The 22,716-nt window shown below is 42.3% G+C and overlaps 1 protein-coding gene across 2 annotated transcripts in view; it reads right to left on the bottom strand.

Moving 5' to 3' along the window:
* Positions 1 to 22,716, bottom strand: part of RSBN1L (round spermatid basic protein 1 like) — a 52,487-nt gene that overhangs the window by 4,382 nt on the left and 25,389 nt on the right. For both annotated transcript variants that reach the window (XM_035315547.1, XM_035315546.1), the window contains 4 exons: positions 10,140 to 10,277; positions 9,821 to 9,963; positions 6,500 to 6,667; positions 66 to 174 (listed from right to left, as the gene is read on the bottom strand). In XM_035315547.1, the coding sequence (XP_035171438.1) occupies positions 66 to 174; positions 6,500 to 6,667; positions 9,821 to 9,963; positions 10,140 to 10,277 (558 nt within the window). The remainder of the gene's footprint in view (positions 1 to 65; positions 175 to 6,499; positions 6,668 to 9,820; positions 9,964 to 10,139; positions 10,278 to 22,716) is intronic.

Here is a 22,716-nt window from a genome sequence, read left to right on the forward strand (position 1 = left end):
AAGGATGAAAACTTTGTTTTATAACTTACAAAGGACACCTACTTAACAGTTCACAGCATGCTTACCTGTGAGAGTGGAGGCTCATGCAAGTCTAATTGCATTCGCTGAACTACCTCTAAGAAGTCCTCAGCATGAAAACAAATTACATCTTTGGTTATACGAGGCTGCTCAGACCTACATAAAAGTAAGAATTGCACAGTCAGAGGCTGAAACTAACATGCTTGCAGACTTTTTTCCCCTGTAGCAAGGATAAAGCAAACGGTCTAAAAATAAACACAATTTTACCATAACATATACTTCAGAGAAGAAATGTTGCCTAAAGTAGCTAGTTCTCAATCACAAGCTTGTTACCCTGATTAAGCAAGTTAACAACCATTTCATGTTTATTTTTCATTTTTTAAACAAGTGGCAGTAAACGAAGCCATGAACAGTCAGAGCTCAATACTTGTAACTGACCTCAGCCTGCCTTGTTGCTGACAGATGCTGGACTTACTGTCAGCACTCGTCAACATGGTATTGTGGTATTCACATCTGCTGCCTCCAAGTACACCATGACACTAGTCAGAATGCTGCAAACATTGCTTAGTGCCTTAGTCTCAGGCGTGATAATAAAGCTGATTCTACATTAATCTGCCATGATGTTAATGAGCAGCAAATGCTGGGCCGGCATCCTCTGCAATACCCCTTAACAAAACAACACTGGTACTTGTGTTCACTAGACAGCTATAGAAGGGTAAAGCCTAAACTATGGTTTGTCTCAGCATTCAAACTGATAGGAATTCACCTCTTGTCCTACAGCATCTCCTGAAACATACGCCATTTATATAAAAACGCCTCTAGAGAAATTATCTTGAATCAGTCAGTTAACAAAACGCAAAGATAGCCACAATCCCTACCACCTTGATCTCAATACCATACTCCCTTCTTCCACAGGAAGACAAGGTTAAGCTTCGCGTGCGTTTAAGGGGTTTATTTTGTTGGTTTGTTTCCATTTAAAAATCCACTGATTAACTTGATTTACATAGGACAAAGCTCGTGTTGGAGTTTATAGGGGCATGCTGAAAAGCCAAGAGTTTCTGCAAGGATGGCTTATCAGCCACCAAGAGCCTGGGTTATAACTTCCTCCATTCGTCCTACCCAGAGCCCTCCCAGGGCTGACAGGCACCCGGTGACCTATGTGGCTGCTGCGCGGGGACATGCAAGGGCTGTGCGCCTAGCCACCAGTGACAACACCCCCAGAGAGTCAGGCACCCTCCTGCCTCCCCATGGGCACCCAGGACAAGCCCCAAGCGTGGCCACGAGCGTGGATTCACCCAGTGAAGCAAAACCATTTGATACATTTCAGAATGTTTTACAGATATTGGAGAAGACTTCGTAAAACGCACGATGATCACCACACTTTCTGTACACACGTGGTACTATCTATGTCCTAGGAAGCAGGCAGTGAGGTACGGTTTACAGGGCTCTTTAAACTAAAGAAACATGTTTGTTTAACTTAGGCTTTGACCTCAATAAAGCAAAAAAATATCTAATCTGAGGCTATTTTCACACACAAAAAAAAGCCTGGAAGTATGCTAGGGAAAATTTTCAGATCACATATTTTACTTTCAGTTTTGCAAAGATGAAAGTTTCTCTCCGTTTGGTTCTACGGACTCCTGAAGAGGTTTTAAGTATTGAAGGCAAAAACCTTGAAGAACGATCTCTAATCAGTGAGATCAAAATATCAGCTGCATCGATCTTTTTACGATGCAGTTATATACACAGTTATGTTTTTGTAGTAAATGTTTCGAAAAGATGATTTACATAGGCAAGAATATGTACGTGCGTCTGGAGACAGCATCACTTGAAAATGAAGTGAAGAACCAACACGAATGTACGTACAAAGAACATTCACATCCTAAAAGGAGTTCAACCCAAAGCAAAGCTTCCAGAGCAGCATTTACTCTGTGTTCTATGCATTATATAGGATACAGTAGTCACCTATTTTTTTAAACATTACCTTTCTCAGTCTCTGTATACATGCACGACTTAATGTATTACTAACTACTGAAATCCTGCCAGAAAACATGGCAATTCCCTCTGTTTACAAAAGGAATGCCAGGAAATTTTTAATTCTAAAATTGGAAGTTTGTTATTTAGCACAGCAACTTGGAGATTGTATTTTGTACGATCTAAATCAAGTGAAATCATAGCAAAATAATTCATTTAGATGCCCAAAAAGACGTTTAGTCCAAACTATAAAGTGACCTAGGAAAAAAGTGACCTAGGAAAAACCCATTTAACTCCCTACTAGAGCACTGCTAGAACTATTCATGGCAAGAAACATTTTTTCTTTAACCTCATTCTTCAAAACTGCTAGACTTTGTGCTCTAACTTTTCAAAACAGATTCAAGATTACTGACCTCCAGTGTTACATCAGAAATATTCGTGGTAAGGTCTGGCAACATTAAACAAGTTCCTATGATCATAGAGAGAAGCACTAACAGCTCCCTGGTCTGGAACACAAGCTCAGAAGCTGCCTGCTGGAGCACTGGACAGAGGGGTTGAGTTTTTACCAACAATGACATGAAGTGACACTTGCTGTCCGTGTAAAAGCACACCTGAATTTCATAGGATCATAGAATGGTTTCAGTTAAGAGACCCTTAAAGTTTATCTAGTTCCAACCCCTGCCATGAGCAGGGACACCTCCCACCAGACCAGGTTGCCCAAAGCCCCATCCAGCCTGGCCTTGGACACCTCCAGGGATGGGGCATCCACAGCTTCTCTGGGCAGTCTGGTGCAGTGCCTCACCACCCTCATAGAGAAGAACTCCTTTATATCTAATCTCAACGGCTTTTTTAGTTTAAAGCCATTCCCTCTTGTCCTACCACTATACCCCCTGACAGAGTCCCTCCCCAGCTTTCCTGCAGGCCCCCTTTAGGCACTGGCAGGCCGCTGTAAGGTCTCCCTGGAGCCTTCTCTTCTCCAGGCTGAACAACCCCAACTCCCTCAGCCTGTCTTTGTAGGAGAGGTGCTCCAACCCCTTGATCATCCTCATGGCCTTCCTCTGGACCATCTTTAACAAGTCCATGTCTTATGCTGGGACCCCGAGGCTGAATGCAGGGCTCCAGGTGGGGTCTCATGAGAATAGAGCAGAGGGGCACTATCACCTCCCCCGCTCTGCTGGCCACGCTTCTCTTGATGCAGCCCAGGACACGGTTGGCTTTCTGGGCTGCAAGCACACATTGCTGGCTCATGTTGAGCTTCTCATCCACCAACACACCCAGGGCCTTCTCCCCAGGGCAGCTCTGTCTACTCATCACTCAGACTTTCAGTTCCCACAGCTGAAAACTTGACAGGCATTTGCTAAGTACTAAAGCATGCCCGGGATCACACATGAAAACACCACTAAATAATCAGCACAACGACAACACTAGCATTTGTCAGACTTGAAGGACTAGTAGAGTCCTCAAAACACCTGCTAGTAAGAGCCGGAGCTCTTCTACAATTTATAATCATGTAAATTAAACAAGGCCATAATCCAATAATTTTAGAAATTGTCAAGTAAAGGTCTTATCCTATTTGGGAAAAGAAAAAAAAATGTTCTTCCAAGTACTAACTTTTGTTTCCAGTTATGTTCTCCATCCCCAATAGCTTCTTTTTCCTTTGACAATTCAGTTCCTTTCTTTCCTAAAAGACACCTGTTATAGTACCTAATAGTCCCACCTAAATAAATCCAACTTTAAGTCACCATCAGCTTCTAGATTTGCAGCTTCTGGATTTATTTCTTTATACTAATCAATTCAGTTAACCCAAAAATTTGGTGTTTAACATCTAAATAGCTCTATCCTCAAAGAGCAACCATGCTACTATTTCCATAGTTACACTGAGAGCACAAGGGATAGCACAGCTTTCTACTTCAGTCCTTTAAAAATACCACATAAGCCATAGATTTAATTACCTCGCTTTTCTTACTCCATGAGCAGTAATCATAGTTTCACAATCCTAAGGAAGTTTCTGTTTCTCTGAAAATCAACATCTTCCCCTGTGGTCCACCAACTATCTCACAACAGAGCAATCTTTGCATAAAGCTGATAAAGATATTTTGTGGGGTTTTTCCTTCCAGGAACAGATGAGACACTGACAATTGCAATAAAATTCTTCAAGATAAGTTGTCCACAGAAGTATTCCATTGCAGCTGCAGAAGCGTCCCTTAAAAACTATCACTTTTTGCCCAAGTAGTATCTACCCAAATTATGCATATGCATTACCCTTAATAGTACTCTACACCCAGATCATAAAGCAAGGCATATTTCCTCTTCTTCAGTTTCCTCTGACCACAAAACCCTCAAGAGTAAACTCATTTGCAAAAGTAAACTATGAGAACAACGATTCACATCACAAACACAGCCAGCACCTCTCAAAGGATTCAGCAGCTGCGGGAAGCAATTCCCTGTCCTTCAAGGGCTTTTCTACACGTATATTTCCTCATAAGCACCACAAAGATATTTTTCTGGAGCCCAATTTGCTCTAACTAAATATGAACTAACCACTCAGTTCAACAAGCTTTATTTTCTCTTCACAGAAAATATGATTTTTATGTCTGGTATCTCATCACTACAACCATGCACTTTTATTTCCATAGAGCTCTAATCATCCCTAGAATATATTAAGGTTTAACGTCTGTTGAAGTACTCAAATAGATTAAAAAATTGTCCTTAAAATCAGTTTGAGATTTCCATGCGCGTTGCTTCCTTTAGTACATAATTCACAGTTTAAGAATTATGGTAAAGATGATGTAACACATTAAAATAATTCCAGGTATTAAGTAATGGTATTTCATTAACATAAGCCTTGCTTAGTTCCCTTTAAGTATAGGGAAGTGCCTTTTCAAAGTTGTACAAATAGAGGGACAGGGGAAGAAGTTCTCACTGAGGTCAAATCAAGCTTTAAATACCATTTTCATCTTATGCTATGTTTGGCATTTTCCTCCCATACAGGTCAGTTCCACATTTTCCTGCATTAAAAGATGCCTTTTTAGTCCTTATAGTGAAGTGAAATGCTGCTTGTTACTTCCCCTCCCCAAACTGAAGTACTTTCAAGTTTGTTGGATAATTTTGCCTAGTTTTAACTATCTTCAGATCACTTTAGTTTACAGCGAGTTTTTATTCTAATTTTTTTTTTTTTTTTTGAGTTAAACAGAGGTTGGATAGAATCTCTTTTCCACCAGTTCCAGCCTATGAGAGAAGCTGGTGGTTTAAATCTGAAAAGCATACAAAGCAGGAAAGCTTATTTTTAGAATATAAATGAACATGTTATCATGTAATGGTTTCCAGGGGAGGAGAATCTTGTTATGGAGGAATAGGGCAAGGATAGGAAGATGCCACAGACATTTATTTACTATTGAATTCTTAGTAATAACCATGGGCACTCAAGTTAGTTTCTTAAACTTCTCTTGATAAAGCTTTGAGCATCTCCTTCTCTTCCCCCCACCCGATTTACACAGTATCCCAACTATAGCTCTCCTAGCACTCCTCAGTCTTAATTCACTCCAGCTTCTCACAATCAGAGCCAGCAGGAAGTTTAAGGTTCCAGCTATCATCAACCTGATGAGGAAGTAAACAGCAAGATCTCAGAGCCCAAAATAAGACCACAGACTTCAGAGCAATCCAGTTCTTCCCCAGTGGCAATTATTCTATTTTCTATCGCCATGAACCCAGTCACTGTAACACAATTTGCATCGTCTCATCCAAAGGGAATTCAGTCCTTTAAATTCTAGGCAGAAAGATTAAAAAAAAATATATACCTTTTGCTCAAGTATGTAAAAGTAACCTCCAAAACTAAGGTAATCCTCCTAGAAAAAGGTCAGAAGTTCCTGAAAAACGACTCAGTTCTGAGCCAGGGAGGCCATGTGACTAGGGTTTTTATCTGACCACAATGTAAACAACTTCTAACGAGATAGATTCATTTCCTGAGTCACATATGGGAATTTCAAAGAGACACCAAGGAATATCACAGCCTCTAAACGGATTCTTCTTCTGTGACCTGCCATACATGAATCAGGGTTGTAACAGCCGTGAGTCCGAAGCAGAAGCATAAAGATACACAAAGACAACAGACAACACAAAGAATTGCCAAAAGGTCTTTGTCTGCACCTCTGATGCAGAAATTCCAGTCAATCTACATGTGCTGTTTAAAGCAAAACAAAGTGTAAAATGTTTTTACATCTAACGGCAATTTAGTTACAGCAACTCAGTTATTTATAGCTATTAAACTGTCATTGCAAGGCACCTTTCGAGTTTCTTTCTAGTTTCAACCGCATAGCAAAGCGGTAGCCCATCTAAGAGAGGGCAGACAAGCACGTAGATAGAGGGGGAAAAAAGTCCAGCATCTATTAAGTCTTATCTAAATATCTCTAACACTAGATCAGCTTATTCAGTGCGCTGTCTACTGATAATAAAGAGAAATTCCGGTAAATGTTTCTCAGAGGCCTAGCTGAGAAAGCCAAACAACACATACCACTCTCCGCAGTGCACAGCCTTCAATACTCCCACAGCAGCTGTAGTCTGGCGTTCAAAACCTTGTCCTATGTGATCTGCATGGGCTCGCGTCCGGTCTTCAAATAGCATTTCACGGGGTTCACTGGTTCGAGGTAGGTACTGCAAGTTTTTTATTTCATTGGTAGTTCTGTGTAAGAAAAAAATAATACTAGTGATACAGAAGTTTCCCTTAATTACTTCATTTCTACCCACAGCCAAGACTGAGAAAGAGTCAAATGAGAAAGACAGTAACAATTAAGACAAAGAAAATATGCAATGAGCTAAGCAAAAAATCAGAACACTGATGCAATATTAAAAAAAAAAAGTCAAGCTCCTAAGTGCACTGACAGACCCTAATGACTGACTCAGTTACATGTCCTAACAAAGGGTCCTTCATCTGAGCTCAGGCCTGGGCCTTCATCTTTGCCTGAGCCATGCTGTAAGAGCACTGGTCTTCAGCTCAGCTGACAATACGTGTAACAGTGATAGACACCTCAGCCTTCCCTCAAGTAGTTTTTGACTGTTCAGTTTTCATCAGACAGCTGGAAAATGCATATGCTTATTTAGTTTCAGAGCTGGGAACAAGAAGCAGAAATAGATTATTTCTCCAGGGCTTAACAAACGTGGATGACACAACACAGAGGGGAGCAGAGCCACAAAGCCATTTCCTGTCCAGCTACAGCCTACACTGCGTGCTGCAATACATTTCCCAAGAAATGCTCTGCTTAAAACCACAGGACAGCCAAGATTAGAAGGGACATCTGGAGACTGTGCAGTCTGCCTTCCCCTGCTCAGCCACAGTGGGTTGCTCACGACTGTGTCCAGTCAGGTTCTGAGCATCTCCAAGGTCAGAGACTGCACAAGCTTTGTGCAACCTGTGCTAGGGTTCAGCTGCCCATGCTGTAAAGGTGGCTGTGTGTGTGTTTGGTTTTGTTTCTTATTTTAACTAGAAATTCTTTTAATTCAGCTTATGTCCAGTGCCCAGAACTGGGCATGACATCCCAGATGTTGTTCACCAGTACTCAGTAGAGGGGCAGAACTGCCTCCATCACTGCTGGCAGTGCTCTTCCTAACCCTGTCCAAACGGCTGTTGCTCTGCTTTCTCAAAGGCACGCTGACAGCTTACGGCCAACTTGGCATTCACGGGGACCCTCAAGTCCTTTCCTGACAGGCTGCTTTCCAGTTGGGCTCCAGCCTGTGGAGCACAGGGTTATTCCTCACAGCTGCAGGACTCTGCACTTCCCCAAGTTAACCTTGTGAGACTTCTGTTGGCCTCATTTTCTCCAGCCTATCAATGACCCTCTGGCTTGGCAGCACAATCCTCTTGTGCATCAACCACTCCTTGCAGTTCTGTTGTCCATAAACTTGCTGAGGGTGTTCTCTATCCCGACATGAATTAATGAAGGTGTTGACACCTTTGGCCAATGCTGTTCAACACCTGGAGTGCTGCCTTCCAGCTGCACCCTGTGCTGCTGATCAAAATCCTTTGAGCACAGCAGTTAAGCTAGTTCTCAGTTCACTTCATCGTCTATCCATCTAGCTTGTTCCTCATTAATTTAAGAAATGTATGGAAAATGTGCCCAGTGTGGAAAGCCTTTCTAAAATCAGGATTAACACCATCCCAGCACCCCTTTCATCCACTGAGCCAGTCATTTAGTTGTAGAGTAGAACTGAATCATAGAATTGTAGAATATTCTGGCTTGGAAGGGAGCCACAAGGATCATGGAGTCCAAACCCTGGTTCCGCAGAGGACCACCCCAAAAATCAGACCATGTGACTGAGAGCACTGTCCAAATACTTCTTGAATTCCAGCAGCTCGGTGCTGTGCCCACTGCCCTGGGCAGCCTGTCCCAGTGCCCGACCACCCTCTGGGTGCAGAACCTTTCCCTAACCCCCAGCCTGACCCTCCCCTGTCCCAGCTCCATGCCGTTCCCTCGGGTCCTGTCGCTGTCCCCAGAGAGCAGAGCTCAGTGCCTGCCCCTCCGCTCCCCTCGTGAGGAAGGCCATCAGGTCGGTAAGGCATGATTTATAAGGCATGATTTCCCCTCTGTAAACCAAGGCTAGCTACTCCCAATACCTTTTTTGTCCCCTATGTTTCAAAATGGCACCCTTCCAAGGGTCAAGTTGACGTTGACCAGCCTGCACTTCCCCAGGTCCTGCTTCTCACCCTTCTAAAGGATCAGTGATATTTCGCTTTCTCCCAGTGCTCAGGAACCTTTGCCAACTGCCATGACCTTTCAAAGGTAATTGACAGTGCCCTTGCAATGATGCTGGCCAGCTCCCACAGCACTTCTGGGTGCATCCTGTCAAGCCCCAGGACTTGTGTATGTCTTAATCTGTTAGATGTTCCTTAACGCAACTGTCCTCCCCTGAAGGCAGGCAGCCCTTGCTTCAGACCTTCCCACAATCTCTAGGACCTGGAAGTCCTGAAGGCCAATCTTAGCAGTAACACACAGGGCAAAGAAAGCTCCCAGTACCTTGCTCTTTTCTATGTCCTTTGTCTCCACTACGTTTGCCCCGTTCAGCACACAGCCTAAGTTTTCCCTACAATTTCTTTTGCTGCCCATATACCTGTAGAAGTCCTTATTGCCCTTCACATCTTGCCAACTTCAACCCCAGATGGGCTTTGGCCCTAAACTTCATTCCCTCCACGGTCACTGCCTGTGTACTCCTTCTACAGCATTTAACCTTGCTTCCGTTTCTTGTCCCCTTCCTTTTTATACTTGAATTTTGAGCAAGAGAGCTCCAAAGACACCATGTAGCTTTCAGGTTCTGCAGAGGACATCCTCACTCTGAAGCTGGTACTTACACCCAGTAACGCAGCAAAGTGTAAAGATGGCATTTAATGTTGCACGTCACCTTCCTGACGGGAGAGCAGCTCTTGTCCCTGGAGATATTTAAAGATTCTGACCATGTTTAAGAACACAGGTGTTAATACTCGTCTCCTAGCATACATCAGCAGTTTGCCTACTTGTATTTCTCTGCACTTTTGACCTCACTACATCAGAAGTTCATTGCATGGGGGAGGAAGGAACATTTAGACTGCTCTGTAACCTGAAGTTCTTACTGAAGTTCTAGAGAGAACCAGCACCTTACCTGACCAGACAGCAAACAGTTAAAAAACAAAACAAAACACCACCAATAACAAAAACAACTCTTACAAAAGAGAGCAACTTAAAAGTATGTATTTTAAGAAGATTTACAGAAATTTATACTAAGATAAAACATCAACCAACAACAGGTTTGGGATAAAGTGAATTTTCAAAGTAACCAAACACTCAAACAAAATACTTTAACATACCTCTTCCTTTTGAAAGGTGACTTTGGCATGTCAGCCACAGGGATCATCTGTTCTCCCGGCCGTACCCACATAATGGGACCATCATCACTGTCTTTACGACTCTCTAACTTTAAGCTAGAAAGCGTTCCCCATGGCAGTGTACACTAATGGGAAATACAAGGCACAGTTTTTAAGTGAGTTACCTTTTTTTTAAGCAGCCTCTGTCACAATGAAAACATTTATTAAGCAACTCAGTTACATAAGTGAGTATCTCGCATTATTACAAGAGTACTAGAGAGCGTTGTCCCCCTTCTCCCACCCTATTCCCTTCTGTCCTTACTTTTAAGAAGGGTGATTCTTCCAACATATCAAGGAATTCAGGAAAGTAATCCCCCACTTCCTCATCAACTGCTCCAACCAGGCTGATCTGTCTCATTGGGCCAGCTCTATACGTACCATGAGAGTATGTTCTTTTTACCTACAAGTAGAATATGACAGTAGAAGTTACACCGAGGTCACTGCCACCCAGTCTGCATTCAATAAATACCTTTAATCTCTGCGCTTACATTTTCTGATTGATATCAAGTCCTACACAGTCCTCTTTGTACTCAAGATTATTGAGCTCAGTTACTATCAAAGTTCTCATTAAAGATGTATGACAACTATCTTCTATATATTTATAGTCTGAAAGTAAGATAGAGTAAATATTGTTTTTCAAAAAATAATATTCCAGAAGTAGCAGCTGTGAAAGACTACTCAAGTATGTTCTACTCTGTTAGTGATAAATCAGCATTCTTACCTGGATTACCTGATTTGCAAATTTAAGTGAGATTTGAGTTTTTGCTTTTTCCTTTAAGAGCCACGCAGCACCCTGAATTGCAACTGATTAAACAATCCTGCTGATCACCCTCTCCCGTACACCCATGACATGAGCCCATTAACTGCAATTGATTATCACAGTGAAGACAATGCCCAAGTAGAGTTGGTACAGGAAGAGAAAGGACAACTATTCCTTCATTTTTCCTGTCTTCTGCTCTCCTCCCACTTGAAGGGCCGTAACATTCAACACCTTTTTAACAAAAATCTTATTTCAACCTTGAATGGGAACAGTACAACATTTAAAATAAACAAAGCAACAGACCTTAAACTGAACTGTCTTAAGTGAACAAATTGCTTAAGCTTAAGCGATCAGGACCACTTTTTCTTAAGCGTCTGATTCTCTATTTAACAGGCTGAACACAGCACCATTATCAAATGAAATACAATCAGAACAGAGGGGAGAGCAGATGGGTTATGGCACAAACCAACAAGGCATTTCCCTTGCACCGCATCTCTAGACATTCTGCATGAAAAGCAAGAAAGCAAGAACACAAATAAGATGCAGGGAAAACAGGTAATGAAGTACAACCAAACTATGGTCCTCAGCCAAAAGACTACTCACATTTCCAGAGCTCTGTTAGCTACAACAATGAGGAGGGTAATTCGCAGCAGTTCCAGAGAAGACGAAATCATACAATACAGATCAACATTGTCCCCTTCTTAAAGGCTAGATTGATGTACCGAGATGCCTTCCAGAAGCTAAGAACCAAATCCTCTCCTTCAGGTCACCTCCGTCACACACCCCCAGGCCACTGAGGACTTCACAAGATGTCTGAGGTGATGTAACAGCAAGCCAGAGCCACGCTGAAAAGAGCAGTACTGCTAGAAAGCAGCATTCCCCTATTCCCCAACTCCGCAGTCTTCCTGCAGCTCTTTTGCACTGACACCTGCTGATTTGGTTGCAAGTCCTCAGCAAATGCTGTTCTGCTGAATTTCCACCAGCTCAGCCCGCAGAGGCATCTGCCCCAGCACCAAGTGGCAGGAGGTCACAGGACTGCGGCAGCAGGACAAGAAAGGGACAGCCCTTTTCCTTAGTGGCTTAACGCACATCAATTCCACAGTAGCCAGAAAAACACATTCTAAAGCTACAGCTAGCCACAGATTTGTCAGTTTATTGACAAACCCAATGTGTAAATGGATCGTTCTTCTCCTAGCATAAGTAGTTGAGCATGCTTAGCATTCTACTGCTCCTGGCCAGGACATGAAGCTGCCATGTACATCTATACCCGTTTTTTTTTTGTTTGTTTGTTTTTTGTTTTTTGTTTTTTGTTTTGTTTTGTTTTGTTTTTGTTTTCCTTAGGAAATGAATGTAAGTAAGAGAGAGACGATAAAAATTAATGCCTGGCCAGAAAAAAACAAGAGGCAGCCTGGCAGAGGCAGCAGTGAGCATCACTTTCTGCAGCAGCCATCTCCAACTGCTCACCTTCTTCCACTGCGTTTTCCTGCAGCAGCAGATGTGGTCTCTGCTTCAAAGCTGCCGGCAAGCACAAGATGACTTCCAGCTGCCCTTGAGAAACTGCTCTCTCATCTCTCCCACGGACTGGGCACAAACAGAATAGCTCAGCTGGAAGGGACCATTCTAAGACCATCCAGTCCAAAAGTAAAACAAAACGTCTTAAAACAGCAAAATAAGGATAGCCTACATCTAAGCACAGAAGCATAAGATAAAAGATAGCAATGTTTTCTCACTCTTTGCCCCCCATCGCCATCTTTTTGCTGGTTTGTTCATAGGAAGAGAGAGATTACCCTATATAACTCTAAGCTCTCAAAACCAATGTTGATATACTAAAAGCAGAGTAATACATCAAATTCTATACATTCTGTTGTGCACCAACCACAGAACGTGATTATACCAATTCCATACACCTTTCACATGGTAATCCTTCTGAATGTAACTTTACTAAACCACGGTGAACACTGATCTGAATGTTACAAGCTTGCTCAGACAGCCGGATCAATCTACATCCAGAATAAAAGAAGGGATCTCTGACAGTTTTTCCATCATATGGTCAACATGAGTGAAATCACACTCAGAAAATCAACTGAAAGCAATATAATAGAAAGCACAGGAGAAACAGGTAGATACATGTAACCGAATCAATACAACAGCCTAACTTCTTTCTTCTCATGTAGCATAAATTTTAAGTATTTCACCTAAAAATACACAAAAGGATCCTGTGTCAATCTCTCGCATTAAGAAACACAAAATTATGACAGTAAAGCCACCACTCAATTCAGAATTAGTAAAACTAGCAAATTAGCTGCTTCTGTGACTAGCATGGCAAAGACTGATTATTTTTAGTGTATCATAATTTGCTCAGTTTTAAGTAAGAGTTTATTAAAAGCAAGTATTTTAGCAAAAAAGCAAATATTTTTAGCATAAAAGCCTTGCTGTCTCAAAGAGCCTGAAGAATAATACTGAAATTCTACTAAAACACCACCAATGATATATTTGAGCATTATTATTCATAAATTGGAAGCACTAAAGACACTACTTTAAAGGCTTCCGGTTTTCTACGTGAAAGATGCACAAACTGGAAGCAGAAGTCCAGAGAAACCAAACGTTTTAAGACTTCTTAAAAATGTGAACTAGGCCAAGTCACAACGGAATCCTTATATTGAATAAAGTACTTTTTCCATCCAAAAATCTTATTTTTATGATTTTAATAGTTTAAAGTTTTCCGTTTTTCAGCTTTCAGAGCAGGAAATCTAGAAAGAAGTCATCATACAACAGTGCATCATAAGAGCGAGCACCAAAAAGAAAAACCAACCACTGAACCCAAAATAATTTCAAGAAACCCACAAAGAAAGCTCCACCAAACAATGAAAACATTCAGTAACCATAAAAATATGCTGGGACATCTAAGAGAATAGTGAGATTTTATTTCAACACAAGTGCATTGCAATGCACTTAGAAATTTGGAACTCAGAAGAATCCAGCTTCACGTTCACTATTATTGCACTCATTCTGCTAACTCAGCAGCAACCGCCAGGAGTGCTTAGAGTCAACGTCGTGTTCCTTCTTGGTACGCTTGGACAAGGTGCCCAAAAGGCTTCCTGTTTTTCTTGCTACCTCTTTTCAAATCCTTGAAAGCTTACATCTGTTTCAGTTCCAACTTTCCTTGAAAATAATACCTTAGAATTACTCTGAGCTTACTAGTTGCAAATCTGCTTGCTTTTAAAGCCTGTGTACTCCAAAAGGTTTTTTTAGTCCGTTTTGGGGATCAGATTAAGACAACTTGGCAGTTTTGTGATTTTTCAGAGGTGATTCATTATCACCAAAGCTTCAATTTCAAATACACCATTTCCTAAACAGAAGTTTTAGGAGATGCACCCCAAGGCTTTTCTGGCAGTACAGTTTTACCAGCGTCCTTTTACCACTGCGGTTAGTGCTATCACTTCACGTACTTCACATAGCAGCTGAAATCCTCAAATAATACAGGATGGATAAGCAAGATGACCTAATATTCTGTACTCCACTGACACAGAAACAGCAAAGCAGTTGATAAAGAATCCCAAAAGTGAATCAAAGAATAGCATCAATTAGCTACCTTCATGGAAAACAACCTTGCCAAAGTGCAGTAGCAACTACACACTTGTAACTTGAAAAGACCTGTGGCAAGGCTCAGCCTCAGATTCTCTCCAAGCTGCCAGTACAAAGCTCTAGGGCTTTGTCGTTTTTTCTTTTCCCCTCAGTACAAAATATCCCAATCAGACAGAGCAACACGTGACTGTCATTTGGTACCTGTTGGCTAAAACTGTCAAAAAGCAATCCTCTAAGGGAACTCTCCTCCAAGTGTAAAACCAACAAGCATGCATGCAGATGAAGTCATTCCATATGAACTGATTCTGTTCAACGCTATTACATAAGGGAAACAACTTTTTGCTTTGAAGACAACAGGCTGTCATCGTCCATCAAAAAAAGTCTTAAGAGACTACTTGATAAAAAACCAATGGTGCAACGTGTATGCTTTAGCTAGCTAAAATTCAGTATTTTCATCATCTAAAAGAAAAAAAAAATGTACTTTGGGAATTCGTGTAGCAGCAAACAGGTATTAGTAACCTTTACAACTTCAGTACCTAACCAAAGAGCTTTTAACTGAAAGTTTGACTAAAAGCAAAATTTTACTGAAAGCTACTGAAACAACTGAGACATGCTCCAGCATAAAGAAGTCCTCTGAGCAGCAAATACATGAAAATAACACAATGTGAAAACAGAAGCCTTTAAGGATAAGCAAATGAAATAGCACCCCATTAGTTCAGGTTTGTTAGGGACAAGTGTTTTCAGAAAGTCCCCTCAAGTACTAGAAGAGCCAGAGTATTTTCAAGGAAATAGGATTCCATAAATCAGAGAGAGCAAACAGCAAAAACATCTCCCCAAAAATAAACTTGCAAGAGCTAAACAAGGAGGAGAGCAAAAGGAAGATATTAAAATTGGCTGAAGGAGACCTGGAGTGGGGGAAAGAAAAATAAAGTTCAAGATGTCCAGAACTGTCAGGAAAAAAGGACAGCCACTGATCTGAAAAGGGACTACACAATCATGAACCATCATTCCCCGTGCATTTTTTCCTTTAAAATACTTACACTGTTCTTTACACTACCTGAATATCCAGTGTCTCATCACAGTTAACATAGGCAACATGCAATAAATGACTTCAAAAAGAAGTAGGCAAGGAGAAATCAGGTTATTTCCCTGAAGCAGCAAAGTGCCTGCTGTCACAAACAGGCAGAGAGCATAGTCCTGCACTTGCCCTTGAGCTACCTCTGGCACCATATACTAATATCATTTGCTGACTTAGCAATAAACGCAATCACTCAGGAGCTGGCTAAGTTTTCTGCTGGGTTAACAAGACAAATTGGCTCGCTGTGAGGTCCAAGAGGCACCCCAGCTTGGCACAAGAACACACAAGCAGAAGCAGAAAGCAAGGACATTCTCTTCTAGCTGCAGCAGGTGCTAGATGGAGATGGATTCTGCTGATTCGTAACTGCACCCTGGGTAGTGTAAAACATGGGCTGCTTCCCCCAAATCACATAGGGTTCATGATAAGGACCCTCACTTACCCTGGAGTACCAAGGCAGTTCAATAAAAGAGAAGCAAAGCTGTAATAAATCTGTGAGAACCTGAAACACATTCTTCAAATCTGTAAGAGGATAAACATGCCACCTTGAAGAAACAGGTGGTAAGGAAAGCAAGACAAAAACTAAAGGCCAGTTAGCCCCGATTCGATGTCCAAAGGGAAGAAGAAAAACATCAGCACATTACCTAAATGTCCAGAAAATAAGATGATAAAAGATGAGCATGTAACAGATACGGACATGTCAAAGAACAACCAAGACAAACAAACCTTTCTTTCCACAACAGGATAGGCTTTTCCAAAGACAGAAACATGGTCTAGTAACAGCAAATAGTGGACAGTTTTCCCTCTTCTGTATTCAAATAAATATCAACATGAAAGGCCCTATGCTCTGGTATTCAGGAAGGATCCCTCTGCTGAACATGACTGTTTGCAGTTTCACCCAGCAGGCAGCTCAGCACCACACAGCTCTTCACCCACCCCCTGCCCGGGGTGGGGGGGGAAACAGGGGAGAGAGAATAAAAAAAATATATAATTTGTGGGATGAGATAGAGACAGTTTAATAGGGCAGAAAAGGAAGGAACAACGACAAAAATAGTGGTATAATAGTAAATGAGTGAACAAGGCAAGTGATGCACAATGCAATTGCTCACCACCCACTGACCGATGCCCAGCCAGACCCCAAGCAGTGGCATCACCACCCCAGCCAACCCCCCCCCACCCATGACACCATGTGATATGGGACATCCTTTTGGTCAGTCTGGGTCATCTGTCCTGCTTCTGTTCCCTCCCAGCTCCTCCTGTACCCCCAGCTTCCTCGCTGGCAGGGCAGCACAAGAAGCAGCAAAGTCCTTGGCTCTGTGTGAGCACTGCTCTGCAACAGCTAAAACTGTGTGTTACCAGAGTTATTCTCATCCTAAATCCAGGACACAGCAAGGTAACAGCAACCAGGAAGAAAGTTAGCTCTATCCCTGACAAAACCAGGAGAGTATCCATCCCTTAGTCTGCGTCATCCATGTCGTGCTTATGTCCTGTGCTTTCCAACACTTCCCACAGCCACCGCCACCTTTTTTGCCTTTTGATAGATACACACAGATATCACACTCCCCTGGTCTATGGGCCACCCCCCTAAAGTGTCTGTTGACTTCATTCAGTCCATAACTTCAGGCTCCATCTGTCGTAACAGTCCTTCAGGGCAGGAGAGATGGTGTGTGGCACAGGATTGTCACTTGCCGAAGCCAGCTCTGGTTCCATCAAAATCCGTTCTTCGTTAATCTGGGTGACTCCTACTGTAATCCCATTGATGTGGCGTATAGCAACCAGAGTAGGGATGACAGACATAATTGCACAGCAATTAACATCATAAAAATCAGATCATTTGCTGTTCTTGCCCAACATCATATCCCCCTGAGGTAGACATCTGCCTTCCCCATCCTACTGCATTACCCACCAAGTGCACACAGGTCCCTGAGCAAAAGCAATCCCAGGGATGGGTCTGCCTTAGCCCAAGGCAGGAATAGCCCAGACTGTCTTCCCCAGCATGTTTTTATGTGCACAGCAGGGACTTGATCCCCTTCTACAGTACGTAACAGGCTTGATTAGGCAGGGTCAGATTGATTAGCAGATCCCCTAATGTTGACTAGTGTGTATCCCAGTGTTTGAGTGTCCCAGCACCCATCACCTTCAGTGTAGTCTTCAACAATCCACTGTATCGCTTGATTTTCCTGGCAGCTGTTGCATGACAGGGGATGTGATACACCCACCCAATGCTGTGTTATTTGGCTCAGGTGTCTGTGAGACTGTTTTGGACATGAGTCCCAGTGTCTGACTCAATTGTTTCTGGGGCACCACATTGCTCCAAGACTTGTTTTTCAAGGCCCAGGACGGTGGTCTGGGTGGTGGCATGGGGCACGGATGTGTTTCGTTTCCAGCTATCTGGTGGTTGCCTCCACCATCCTAAATACATGGTGCTAGCCATGGCGGGGTTGTGGGACTGTGACATAATCCACCCAGGCCTCCCGTACTGATATTCCAGGCACCATCCTCCATACCAGAGGCGTCAAGGGCTCAGCTGACTTAATTGTAGCACATTACACAATCACGGATAACTTGTGCAATAGTGCCCATGGTTAGTTAGATCATGAGTCCATCTGTATGTTCCATCTCTGCCTTGATGGCCTGAGGTGTCACGGGCCCACTGAGCTGTAAATAACTCACCTGTATGTTGCCTGTCATACTCCTTACATCCACCTGAGCCACGTCAATCTTAGCAGCCTGATCCACCTGCTGGTTGTTTTTTTGAGGGCAGCCCAACTCTTGGGCACATGCATGAGCATCTACGTGGTGTACGTTTACAGACAGATTCCCTACCCAGGCAGCAATATCTTGCCACAATGCCACAGCCCAGATGGGTTTGCCCCTGCGCTGCCAGTTGCTCTGCTGCCATTGCTGCAACCACCCCCACAGGGCATTTGCAACCATCCATGTGTCAATAGAGATGGAGCACTGGCCACTTGTGCCATTCCGCAATACCCAAAGCCACCTGGATGGCTCTCACTTCTGCAAATTGGCTCAATTCACCTTCTTCAGCAGTCTCTGACACGTCCTGTAGGACTCCTTACAGCAGCCTTCCACCTCTGACACTTCCCCACAATACCACAGCAGTGAGCAGGGCATACTGCTTCTCGTTTTCTGGTAGCTTGTTGTACCATGGGGCGTCTTCAGCACACATCACCTCCTCCTCTGACAATATTCTGAAATCCTTGCCTTCTGGCCAGTCCATGATCACTTTGAAGATTCCTGAGCAAGTGGGGTTTCCTATTTGAACCTACTGTGTGATCAGTGTGACGCACTGAATGAGAGCTTTATCAGATATATCTATACATTTGAGAAGTGTATGAAAATGAGAAGGGGAGTGAAACACTTAGCAGGAGTTGCTGCTACCGCAGATCATAAACTGCCCTGAAAAAGGCAAGAGTAGACAACCAAGAGCAATCACTTGAAGCAGTCCCCTCAAGCTCCTTGACAATGATAACATGCAAGACAGCTACTGGCCATTTTCAGTACCCTATTTTACAGAAAGAAGGTTGACTGAAGAGAGTGTAAAGGGAGAGCAGTAAGACTGATAAGCGTACGACATTGTGGTACGCTAAAATAGCTAACATGACTCGACCTAGAGAGGAGATAAGGGAGCTGGTAAGCGAGCTTCAGACACGGAGAACACTAGAAGAAAAGCATATGCTGTTTGCCTTGTCCACTGCTGATCAGAATAAAAAGCCTAGCGGGAGGATTGAGATAAGAGAACAAGAAAAGACTGTTCAACAGATTCCCCTGGGAAACATGAAATCACCCAGACACCTCCAGCAAACACATCAGACAAGCATTAATCAGATAAGGTTTAAAATACTCAAGTCTTGGCTTGAAGCACTGAAGTTGTTTTGTATTGCTCGGTTTCTTCTACTCCACATGTACCAGTAAGTTGTCTCTGATTTCTCCTGTGCTAAGCATCGTTACTGTCAAATCTTGAAGAGTGGGAGCTGTGGGGTTTTAGCAAGACACTAAAAATGTACACTTAGCCAGCATGAAGACACAGTAATAGTTTCAAAATGTGCCTCAAGAGCACATAAAAAGCTTATCTGAAGTGATGTAAGCTGCAAGCAGGTGGCAAAAGCTGATTCTTTGTTCTCTGAAATGCTCGTAAGAACTTGACAAGTAAGATTCACAGCTATGAGGTAACTGATGGGGCTCTGCAACCTACAAAGATGAATGAAGCCAGGGATGTACCTACAGCACAGCCTGAAAGAGCAACTCACAGGATACAAGGACACCCATAATTCTATTTTGCCTAGCTGTAGAAGAAGTCTGACTCTCTCACAGACTCTTCACAGCAACAGAACTGTTACATCAACTAAAAAAAAATAAGAATTTATTCAAGAGCATTTAAACATAGGTCCAACACACGAGTGGCAACTCCTCAGCTCCTGTCTCCCCAACTTTAAAAGCTAACTCTGATGAGACAATCAATTCCAGCTGAAGCTTCCCTCTCCTGTACCTACTGCAATTTCTCTCACATATTTTCCCCCATTTCTAATCTCCCACCCAAGTGGAAATGTGTTACACTTATAAGCGGTAAAGAAGAAAAGCTGAGACGACTTCACTTTCCAATCTGGACCTGTGAGACCAGTATTTCAGTTAGAGTTAGCAGGACCCCAGCAATTTCAATCCCATTATCAGAACTCACTGTGGAATCTGCCTGATAAAACCACCACCAAAACTCACCTGCCACAACGCAGGAGGTGGAAGCTTTCTGAGTAGTACTGAAATAGTCAAGTAGAAAAAAACACATGCCTCTGATACTATACAATACCTTCTGCTTCAGGCTTAGCTCTTCCTTTCTATTGACTTTAAATACACATTTTAGATATTTTAAATACATGTTAGGTTTGCCAGACTGATTACATATGCTACAAAAAGATCTCAAAAACGATCAAGAACTTCATCTACTAAAGTGAGCCTCGTTTTGGTGTTTTAGCTGAAATTAGCACAGCAACAGCTGAGTTAAGGCTAAAGAAGGTTGAGATAGATAGTCAAAGCAAACCAGATAAACTGAAGTGTATGCATCCATCAAACCAACTCACCTCTCAACTGAGAGCATACAACTGCTAGACACTGTGTGGGGAAAAGTTAGGAGGGATAGTGGGTGGAGTAAGGGGTCACAAGTATCCGGGGCGGTCGCGTGTAGGGGTATAAGAGGCTATGTTGCGCAGCAATAAATGGGCATTTGAGCTAGACACGTAGTGACCGTCTCTGGTGTCCCTGCTCAGGGAGCAGACGTCTTGGCAGCCAATAGATGTTGTCTCTCTGGCTGGGGTAGCGTGGAGAGAGGCAACACACTGGACACACAGCTCAGAACAACGTGGAGCACTACCGCAGTACAGAGCTTTTCCAGTGCAAGAACAGAAAAGTACATTGAAAGTGTCATGGAAACACACTGCTACAACGGGTGAGAATCCCTTCAAGATCCACAGAGAACTCAGCAAAAACAGAAAGTACCCTCAATCTGCATAATTAAGTAACAAGTTACATAACCATTTAGTACTTCTTTATGAAGTTAAAAGGAGAAAACCAAGAAACAGGTAATTGATACCAATGAATCAAATTCATACAACAACAACAAAAAAATGCAGATAAAAACTCAAAACTCTCAGTCCTCAGATTTCAAGAGGTCCTGCTATGCCTGTGGAGGACAATCTCCCTGACACAGCATCACTAAGAGCACTAGATTCTCACACTCCATCCTAAACATCTTTCATACCGGCTCCAGTTAAAAAGAAGAACACTAAGCTAAGCAGACCTTTCAGCTGCAGCAGCCCACCTGGTCATCTGGAATACACACACACACACAGAATAAGATTAAAAATAAGGAAAAATAAAAGCAATAGCTAGCCAATCAAGACAGTGACCTAAACATTCCAGGAAACAGTGACGCTTTACTAAAGATGTGAAGAAGCCTAGCGTGTGCCTATGTATGTTACTTATACACACTATGCCCCTTATATTGGCCAAAATGTACAAGGAGCCAAGCATTTTCTGTCAGGCAAATTCAGACAAGTGATCAAATGCTACAAAAACGCGCTGAAAAACTGAAAGAGAAAGGAAAAATACTTGTCTGAAGGCTTTGTTCTGGTAAAACACATTAAAAGACAAAGTAGATTTGAATGCTATAATACAAAGTTCAGCTTCTTTCACCTGCTACGTTTTCTCTTTCTGCTCCTATTTCACACAATAAGAAATGATAATCTCAAAAACCAATGACCACAGGACTGATTTAACTATGGATACTGACGGTACTGTTGCAATGTCAAGTTAATCCATCCTTCCAGTAAGTATTTCCATTACAAATTGCAAATATCAAGTTTGGGCTTATTCTTAAGTATGTCTTTAAGACATGACAGCACAGTTCTGCCCCGATTAACGCTGCCCAAGACACCAGGTTAGACTCAGAGAACACACACACACGGACAGATCCAGCTTCCTTTGGCGCAATGACCTAAGATGGAACAGCTCTGGATAGCTCCCCAGAACACACTCTCTGAGTTTCACCATGAAGTAACAGTTCAGCTTGCAGACTGAAAAACTTTAGTAGACTTATTTTATAGAACATTCTTATTCCATGGCAGTAGACTTCTTTAAAGCAGGCTTTAAACCAGGGCTGCAAGTGTTCTCTTGCAGCAACAATTCAGTTCTGCATAGGCTTACAAGGCAAGGTAACACATGAAATTTATCAATAAATGCAGTAGTTGTCTACGCAAATATTTACATAAAGAAAACAAAAGCATACTTTTCATCAAAAAGATGACAGTATAACTTGAACTCTTGGTAACTGTCTAAAAAAAGTTGACTAAAATAGTTTCTAAGTGTTCCAAATGCTCACAAATAGGGATCTATTTCTACTCAAGTTAAACAGGTGATTGTGATCTAAAGGTGATATAGACAGAAAATCAGGATTGAGTTTATTCATAATGCTATCAGATTATCTGTAAAGGCTTTCATAATGCCCTCCTCACCAACACTGCAATCTAGGAAAGTTAGATTTTTTTTTCCCTAAACTTACAGTACCTGAAATACATTACCGTTGTAAATATTTATATCTTTTACAGCACATTAATAAATACCAGAGGTGACATTTAACCAGTAGTTACCATTACAGGATTATACAATAATTTCCCCACAGAAAATAAAGTAAGAAACAGATTCAAAAAGATGCCTGCCATTTTGCCACATAACTGCTCTAAAGAGAATACAACTAACTGAGGGCAAATGCAAATAGAGAAGGATTAAATTAGTATTTATGTTAACCACTGTAAAGGTCTCCTTTAAGAACGGATTTAGAAGCCTCGAGCTACAAATTACATTACTTAACTGTGCCCTACACAGGTTTTTATGTATACCACTGCTCTAACG

The sequence above is a fragment of the Oxyura jamaicensis genome, chromosome 1 (assembly GCF_011077185.1).
Source record: "Oxyura jamaicensis isolate SHBP4307 breed ruddy duck chromosome 1, BPBGC_Ojam_1.0, whole genome shotgun sequence".
NCBI lineage: Eukaryota > Metazoa > Chordata > Aves > Anseriformes > Anatidae > Oxyura > Oxyura jamaicensis.